The sequence below is a fragment of the Tigriopus californicus genome, chromosome 5 (genome assembly GCF_007210705.1).
Source record: "Tigriopus californicus strain San Diego chromosome 5, Tcal_SD_v2.1, whole genome shotgun sequence".
Lineage (NCBI taxonomy): Eukaryota > Metazoa > Arthropoda > Copepoda > Harpacticoida > Harpacticidae > Tigriopus > Tigriopus californicus.
This window is the reverse complement of record NC_081444.1, coordinates 11856411-11865753: the sequence shown is the minus strand read 5'-3', so window position 1 is coordinate 11865753 and position 9343 is coordinate 11856411. Positions and strand designations below refer to the sequence as shown.

The 9343-nt window shown below is 40.9% G+C and overlaps 1 protein-coding gene across 1 annotated transcript; it reads right to left on the bottom strand.

The window, feature by feature from the left end:
• Window positions 1–456: 456 nt before the first annotated feature.
• On the bottom strand, window positions 457–6621 carry LOC131880405 (uncharacterized). Its single transcript, XM_059227035.1, has 15 exons — window positions 6397–6621; window positions 4807–5060; window positions 4509–4730; window positions 4274–4451; window positions 3993–4211; window positions 3642–3928; window positions 3217–3580; window positions 2925–3146; window positions 2643–2857; window positions 2349–2577; window positions 2199–2283; window positions 1772–1893; window positions 1390–1697; window positions 956–1328; window positions 457–886 (listed from the first exon to the last, which is right to left on the bottom strand). Exons 1-15 carry the CDS (start codon window positions 6599–6601, stop codon window positions 834–836), a joined length of 3336 nt encoding a protein of 1111 aa, XP_059083018.1. The 5' UTR covers window positions 6602–6621; the 3' UTR covers window positions 457–833.
• Between the last annotated feature and the right edge of the window lie 2722 nt (window positions 6622–9343).

Sequence of the window (9343 nt, the reverse complement as noted above, 5' to 3'; positions counted from 1 at the left end):
GATAATTAATCTGACGCGGACTATGACACTGCTATCGGAAGTACATACGAACAAAACAATGGCTAGCTTTGTTGGGCGGACGAGTTTCATCCTCCGAGCCTACCGCACAAACTATAAAAATCGAATGTGCCTTTACTTTTCAATCGACTATCCAAACCCGAACAAAATGGCCAATCCGATTTGAATTCGCGAATGTCGATATCTTCGCAAGATTAAAATTCCTAAATAACCCTGCATACAAAAAACCCTTTGTTCACATTTATTCTTAATTACATTCTTGAGGTTGAGCAGAACCTTTCTATCCAGTTAATGAAGAGATCTTTGTACCTAGCTTTGAAGGATAAGTAAAATCACACTCTTCTTCTTTCTCTACTTGATCGTCGACCGTCTTGATGAATCTCAGACTGTTTTTAGGAAGTATTTAGAAAATGATATACATCGAATATTTCAGTGTCGTTGTTATAATAGCTTGTATTTCAGATTGAATGGGTTCCATGTGATGCTTGTTAACAAAATAGGGCCGTGATACAAATTTGGTACAAAATGCTACACATTAATCTCAGATAGACAACAATGTAATGGCCAGAAACTCAGTTCTCGTACGACAGATTTTCATGATCAACCCAACCCGTTCCTTATCCTGGTTTGAACCCAGATGTGGAAAAGGTCGGGTCCAGATATTAGGAATTAAAAAAAGGAGACGTTTTTGAAAGCAACAAGGGCAATCCTTATCTTTTTCCTTGGCTTCAACCACGCTATGAAAAAGCTTCATGTTCTGAATCTGACCTTTTCCTATCATTGCCCCTTTCTTTTTTGTTACTGAACTCCCAACTCTACTTACTGTAGCAACTGCCATTGGAGCATGACTTGATGGACGTCAGGGAAGCTTGAAAATCAAAAGCGAAATTTGATTGAACCTTGGCCAAATCTACCTAATCATTAAGAAAAGACTCACGATAAATGCAAGATGGCCAAATATCTGGCGGGACAAACAGGCCGTCGTCCAAGCATTTGAGACGAACTTCGGGCTTATGCATCCAATCGTGAGCAAACACGTGATCCTTGGGACATGAGTAAGTCAGTGTAGTTCCAATGGGCACTGAAGGCGATTGATTTGGCTCGATGAACCCCAAGAAGGTCACTTCCAAATCACCCTCCACTTGAACGTGGTCAAAGACAATATCCGGGGTTGAATCAGGTATTTCCAAGGGCTCCGTGGCTTCGCCATTGACAGTGATCTCGAATCGAAATCGGGAGGGAGCATACTTGATTGTAATGGAGAAAGTCTTGCCGAAATCTAGTGCGACACCCACCTCCACAGTGTTGTCCTGGAAATCCCAGTTTAAAGTTCAGCCAAGACCTAAGGCCAAAATCTTATCCCCTACCTACCTGGTCTAGCTCAGTCTTGAGAGTCATTTGACTGTAATCAGGATCAAGGGTGAACTTGAGTACTTTTCGGTTGTATTCATCTACCATAACCAATTCTGGTTGAGCTATGAAGTCTTGTCGGTCAAAGATTTGGCCTTCAATCACAAGAACAGTTTTACCCCCAAAAGTGAATGGAGCTAAAACCTTGGCAGGCATTTGGGGTCCATAAGTAGTATATGGGGATTCAACCACCCAAGTTGTTCCAGGTTCTGGATCATACTTCAGCAATGTTTCTGGATTCGGAGAAGGTATCAGGTTGCACGCCGTCCCTGCACATTGGTAAAGAGAGAAGTATGTTTTTCACCAATATGAAATGCGTCGATAAACAATGGTTTGGACTTACAGATGCATCGATCGATCCCATGTTGATCCCAGGTTCGATTCCATTGACAAGTCATTTTTGAGTATTCGTAAAACTCGCCCGTTTTTTGATTGAGAAACTTTGCGTACTTGCCACAGGTATATCTGTTTCAATGAAGATTTCTTAAGGTTATACCGTATGTTTGCCACTGAGTTCTTAGATGAATCCTGGCCAAAAATATGCCATTTTTCTTTCTTTTTTTGCTTTTTGCAAGGAAAACTATGATTGCAAATGGCACACTCAACAAAGGTTGTTTCAAATGAGTTGATCTATAAACTGGTATCCATGTGTGCACCATTGTCCTTTTTATATTAAAATATTATTTTGTGTCACCTTCACATCGCTCATATTCGTTGACTTACGAATAATGATTCAATTGATTAAAACATGAAAAGCGTCAATAACTTACTCCACTTCGGTCCCGAAGGTAGTGTTGCCATTCCAAATTAAAGTTCCTCCTCTTGGTTTCCCCGGAGGTTGAGCACATAGGATGTCTGTAAAAGAATTGAGCACTTTGGAATGTTTGAGCTGTAAAACTTTCTTGATTGTAAAGGCTTACTTGAGACACAAAATGGCCAAGGATTAGGAGCCTTGAAGGTCCCGTTTTGAAGGCATTCCACTGACAACGATTTCATATTGCGATCTGTTTCGAACCAAAGGCCGGCCTTTTCACACGTATAGATGGCCGATTCGCCAAATTCGTAAGGGATATTCTTCCAGTTAGACTTTAACCGATGACCTGGGGGTATTGGCGGATCAATGCATTGGTACCAAGCACATGGATCAACCTGGTCAGAATTCAAAATTATTTTCAGCAATGCTTGTGACTGATGAGATCGATTCAAATATTTACCGTTGCCCTTGGCGACCACTCCTGATTCCATTCACATTTGAACTCTTGTTTGTCATACAAGGTTTTGGTTCCATTGGTAAGGGTTCGTTGAAGCTTCCGAGCAGTTTTACAAGAATACTCCAAAAGCATCCCATATTGCGCGGGTTGGCCTAAACTTGGATCCCAATTGTACACGTGATCGTCACTCGGCATGTTGGGATCAGGACAAATCCGCTCTAATATTGGGTTGAGCATATAAGTATGAATAGAGAACAAAGCTTAGCTCCAATGAACGAATTCTACCTGATGGTTGAAAGCACTTCTTCCAGATCGTTGGTGTATTCCAGGATCCGTTTGACATGCATTGAATGGTGAAATTCATGAGGTGCTTGTCTTCTTCAAAGAAGTACCCATCCTCACACATGTAAACCACGGAATCATTGAAGGCCACTGTTGTCCCATTTTCGTACAGGCTAACCAAATGATGACCCATCGGTGGTGTTGGCGGGTCAACACATGCCACCCCTTCAGAAAAACAAGAAGGACAAAGACACTTATTCAATAATGATCCATGTCATATTTAGTGTACACCTACAAACGCAAGTGAAATTGTCGTTGCCATCCCAGATTTGGTTCCATTGACAAGTTCTAGTAATGGTCGGCTCTGTTCCTGCATTAGTCAGCAACTCTTGGCCCAAGCGGCATTTGTATTCCAGTTCTGTTCCATATAGAGTGAGGTTTTGGACCAAGTAAATATCCTGTTCCAATTTGGCCACTTTGTCGTCACATTGGTTGTGCGGGCAAGTGGCACAAAAAGCTGCCAGGAGACAAGGTGCTTTTTGCCCTGGTGCAGTTTGAAAGGTTATGGTGGCAACGTTGGAACCCCCAGATGGTTCAATGGAACTCATTGGCAATTTGATGATCATCGAGTTTTTGTTCGATGAGGGCAAACTCACAACCTAAATCATTCATTCACTTCATTGACCATGCACCTTGTAAGAGTTATTGCATTTGTCTTACTGGACTGGAGAGTTGTAAAGAAGACTCGTCGATGGCTTCCGAAAATTGGAACAAAAGCACCCTGGTTTGGGGTGGATCTGTCGGTGTGCTAAATTGGAAGCTATAGCTAGGATCAGCTGGATCAGACGTGTTTCGATATCTGATTTGAAGATCCCCGCAATCTTCATTGGGCACATCTTCCCACTCTCCCCGATCTCCCAAACAGATATGACCAAACATAGTTCCAGAATTCTTCACCACGATTGTTCCATTATCAGGGGGGCTCACCGGTTGAGGACAAAGTTTGGCTAGGATAAAAGAATTAACATCAAATCTCTTGTCATTTTCGCTATCTTAATATCATACGCGTACTTTCAACGCATTGTGGCCACCCTGGTGAAGGTTCATCCCACGTGTTGCCTGGTTTGCAAGTGACATTCTGGGAGACCTTGTCAATATCTTCTGAAAACTTCATTCCCCTCTGACATTCATAATGAACATCCGTAAAGAACTCAACTGGATTGCCATCCCATGTAGCCTCCATTAAACCACTCTCCAGCGAGGGAAATGGGGGTTGTAAACATTGGGTCCCTATATTGACGAAACGAACAAATATACTAGCGACCAGAATTACACAGCTAACTTAAACTCACAAACACACTCATCCGGTTCGGAATTTGGATTCCATGTTCCATTCCATTGGCACTTGAGGGTTCGAGTCAAGTAATTGGTTTGGGTCGTGACATTCGAATATTGCTTAGCTAGACCACAAGTATATTCGACTTGAGACTCGAATAACAGAGGCACGTCGGTGTCCGGCTCATCCGTGTACTGAAAGCAAAATATTTTTTAGAATAGCTTTGGTGAGGAGCACGTTATGGATATTACCTTCAATAACTGTTCTCTCAATGGTTTCGTTCCCATTGGACAGTTGACTGAATTAGTGCATTGGAAGCATTCAAACGATTCGATGCATAAATTCGTAAAAAGGTCATTGTCAAACTCAACTTGAAAATCATATTCCTTGACTGACATAGGGTCTTGGTCGATGGCCCCATGCATGACGAGCACGTTGGTGTTATTGGTTAACTCCCAACTAAAATCTTGAGCCTGTTTGAAAATCAATTGATATTGCTTATAAGTTTGCTTTGAAGATTCACCTTTAAGGTAAAACTTCAGCCCATACTTCTTGATCCAAAATTGGGGTTGAGAACCTGATGATTAAACTGATTTCCGACAACCGCGAGCCGACGGAATTGTTAATCTTAAGGTTAAAATTTGCCTGATTGGTGGGGCCATTGGCATTCTGGAAAATTATCCCTGATTGACATTGGTTTGATTGATACTCGTTCGGACAAGTGGGCCCATATCTCGAGCCAGAATTCTTCACTTGCACCGTCCCATTTAGTGCCGGGGGATCCAAAGCCGGACACTCAACAGCTTGAAAAGAAAAAGGAAATCATACGAATTGAAAATCAGTCAATTACCACTCTGCCTCAAGCACGTAAGTCTGGAATTAGGATTTTGTCTGATTTTCGGAATTGTTGTATTTTAAACCGGAACGTCAGCTCTTTAGCTTAAAGGAGCTGTATTGGTTTTTAACTCGATCCAAACAGCAGGGCATTGGTAAAGAAATTCCAAGCAACGATATTACGGTAATTCCTTCCTTTTTTCAAAAAAGGAACTTAAATTCGAGTACATTTTAAAATGGTGTAATTGTAACGAACCAAAAACTAAAAGAATTACTCGTTACACGTTCCTTTCTTAGCTTCCAAAGAGGCCTTTGATTTTTTGGTTATCTCATGGCAGCAGAGGAAACTTAAGGCTCAACAGAGCCTCCATCCATCTAGCATATTATAATCAATGGAAGTCAGGGTTGAAAATTGTGCTGGCTACTCTGAGTGTGTCCTTGGTTTTAAATCTTGTTCCATTTGCAACTTATTGTTCACATTTTCTCAATCAAATTCCGTTGGACTGAAGACCTAGTTCAGTGCAGCAAGGAAATTCTTTCTTTGGCTTGAGCATGATGCATCAAATTTCCCAGGACTCCACATTTCCATGACTTAAGCCATCAAACGAGGAAGCTTTACTTACTTGACAATGGCTAATACTGTTTTTCCATCATGACGTTTGCAACATTGTTTTGACCCTCAACAATCATTACCCCATCTGGGGCTCCAATCATGACTCCCCAAAGCATTCTAATGAAGTACATTTTGAACATCTATGCAAAATTATACGCCAATGCTCATTTTTGAAAACAGATGACACGCAGTCCTCAAATTTTAGGCATTGGGACTGCTTGAACCCACATCACAATTTATTTTGTGAAATATAGTCTTGATGGGGCAAAAACCGTAAGATATTGCTGACCTCAAGTTTTAGTAAAAGTAATTGTAACGAGTAACGCCACTACATCTTCTTTGAGTAATGGTTGTGCAACAAATTACTATTTTTGACCAAAGTAATTGTAACTGTAATTCATTCCATTTATGGAATGAACGACTAATGCCTTGCCAAAAAGGGGTGAAGAAGTACGATCAAATATTTGAAAGTGGGTTGTGATTGAAACAAACATTTTTTGTGTGCTTAGAAACTAACTCACGCTTTTCTTATTTTACTTGTGTATCCTTTTCGTTTTCAGTTTTTTTTATTATTCGAATGTCAAGGTTTGCCCTTTTTAGCTTGATTAATTGTCCCAAAACTGATTCAGCAGTCAGTTCACAACGTAACTATGTATATGTTATGATATAGAAAATGTCAAGAGATCACTCACTGTCCACGCATTCTCCCCAATCATGGGGCGGAACCCAAATATTGTTTGAAGTACACATAGCTTGAACGTTGACTTGATCAAAATCAGCTTGGAACTTTTTTCCATCCATGCAGGAATACGTCAGATTCGTTCCAAAGGCAAAGGTTGTGTTTTCATGAATCGGATTGCCCTCATAATTGTCCGCTTTTAAGTTCAAATGACTCATGTCGGGAGGAGAGATACATTCGGACCCTTGGGAAAAATATTGAGGTTATTTGTTAGACGGAACTGAATTTCCGTGCATCTATATACTTTTGGACCGGTTTTCAGAGGCATAATATTCCCTCTCCAGCACTCAAAGGAAACCAAACGTAACCATCAGAAATTTTATTTCATGGCACTGTGTTCCCCAGTGGCTGGAATGTAAGTTTCCATTCAATTGTTGAGAGAATGAACATTCTCTCAATTCAGATTTGGCTTTGAGTGGTTTCAAGGGAAAATCATTCCTTGAAAACCAGTTCTCACAAAACAAAACTGTGTATTCAATTGCAGGAGGGTGGCGTTCTTTACATGTAGTTTATTCAAGTTCGGATTTCAAAACGTCGATTCGTCAACACCTAAAACGTGCTCGCCATTTCATACCCTCTCGTGTGAAGAGAAACTCGGGCAAATCTTTGCTCTGCTCTTCAATCTCGACGGCATGAAATAGGCAACACTTTTAACCACTAGAGGTGATTGGTGGCTGAAATGTGCCCTAGTTCCGTAATGAAAACAAACTGATTGTTCCCACGCCATGCGGGAAAGGTTTGACCCCATATCAAATGAATTGATCCTCCACCAAGGCTTGAATGTTTGGATAATGATTGGGGGACCTCGAGGATCATGAGAGGGACCTCACTTTGTGTCCTGCCTGACTGAAGCCACCAATCACTTAATATGAAGACAAGTCTGACTTCGGTCCACTTGAAGGAAACCCTAGACTTGCGTCTCCTCTTCCTGTACATCCCACTGTCTTTGCCGTAGAAAGTCATGGATTGCATTGGGCAGCCTGGATTCCACGTCCCATTTGAGCCAAAGACTGCCTCACCAACGAATTTTTCATGAAACATTGTCTCCAACACCCATCAAACAAACACAAAGAGGAAATCTTGACCAATATAAAAAAATGATCATAAAATTTCAATGCGCAATCAAACATAAGGAAACAGGCAAGTTCCAAAAGCTCGACTGGTCGTCCGGCAATACTTCTTAACATTCTCCATCTTAGATTTCTATGTTTAGTTTGATGTGAGGTAGTTTATTCCTATTTTGCTTCGTTGTCGCGCTTCTCAGGACGACATATCATAGCCTTTTAGTTTTGTTCTTTTTCTTGGTCTCTTAATTTTTCTACTCATAGATAGTTACTTCTCCTGAATTTATGATGGAAGCAATTTTTGGAAAAGTCTGCAAAGAGGCTAGACAATGTTTGGACTTGTTCTTGGTAGGGTAGGATCCTTCCGTATTCAATGAGCCCTTTATTGAGAGGCCCGTAAAGGGGCTATATTTGAACGTGCATTGTCTGATTTCTAAAAAAGACAGCACAAAAGTTAAGATCTTAGAAGAACTAGCCGTTGCGAGAGAGATTGCATTCATCTCTATAACAGAAACCTGGATTCGGCCAGGGGTCTTAGATGAAGAACTAACTATAGTTGGTTTCAACTTAGTTCGTAGTGATAGGTCCTGATAATCATAATATCTAATAAAATCATAATATATAATAATAATATTAAGGTCCTGATAATAGGTCCTGATAATAATAAATAATAGACGCCCTGATAATCCCATATTCCCACATGGGGGTGTATGCCTACATGTTAGGAATGATTTGCAAATTAGTCGGGTACAAATGTCGAATGGAGAAGTAGAAGTCTTAATTTGTCATATCCGAGGGCTTGATCCATCTATTGTAACAACGTATAGACCCCCTTCTTGTTCAGTAAGTTCCTTTATGTCAGCTCTCCAATTCACTGGAAATGAGTTGGATCAGGCAGTCTGCTCAAAGGTTTTCTTTGTAGGGGACTTTAATTTTCCGGCTTGCGTTGTAGAGTGGGAGGTTAGTCCTGATGGGTATATTCCCATTTCGAAATCGACATCTCAGTCGTTTGAAAAGCTGGAGGAGTTTGCGATCTTGCGCAAGTTCTCCCAACATGTTGATGAAGCCACGAGAGCAAATAACGTTCCGGCTTTGGTCTCTTCCAATGACCCTGATCTGATCCAGTATGTCCGTGTGGCACCTAGTAATTTGTCAGGTCATCGTGTTCTTGAGATAGGGTCGAACATAACTCAAAAGCCGGCGTGGTTTAGAGTAAAACCGATCAAAAAGGTCGGTCAGCCTAAGTTCAAGTTCAAAGATGAACATTGGCCGTTGATTATAGAAATATTTGAAGAACTGGACCTGATTTCAAATCTGAAACAGGAATCGTCCATAGATGCAGCTATTGATTAATTAGTTTCAGTATTTAAGTAAGTTTGCTCTAGTTTAGCAATCTCTGAATGTGTTCCGAAAAGTGATACACAGACAAAAAGTTTAAAAATATGGGAAGACTTTCTTCAAAAAGAGTTGTAAACTGGCACACAGGCTGAGGAGCACTTCGAATCCAGTAATTGCGGGTAGTCTCCAAAGAAAGTTGGCCGTAGTTCAGGGTAAGATTAAGGCCTCCATCGAATATGACCAATTCCAAACTGAGAGTAAAATGATTCAGTAGGTCATATCGAATCCAAAGGCTTTTTTCTCTTATCGAACTCTAAGAGAAAGATGAAACACTCCTTTGGGCCTTTTGAGGTTGATGGGGAATCTATTAGCAATGTAAAGGCTATGGCTAACATACTTGGAGATCAGTCCTCCAGTGTGTTTTCAAACCCACTGAGTGCAGAAGCAACAGCTCATTGCTCTGAAGATGAGTCTGTTGAGATTGACAGGGTCAGTCAA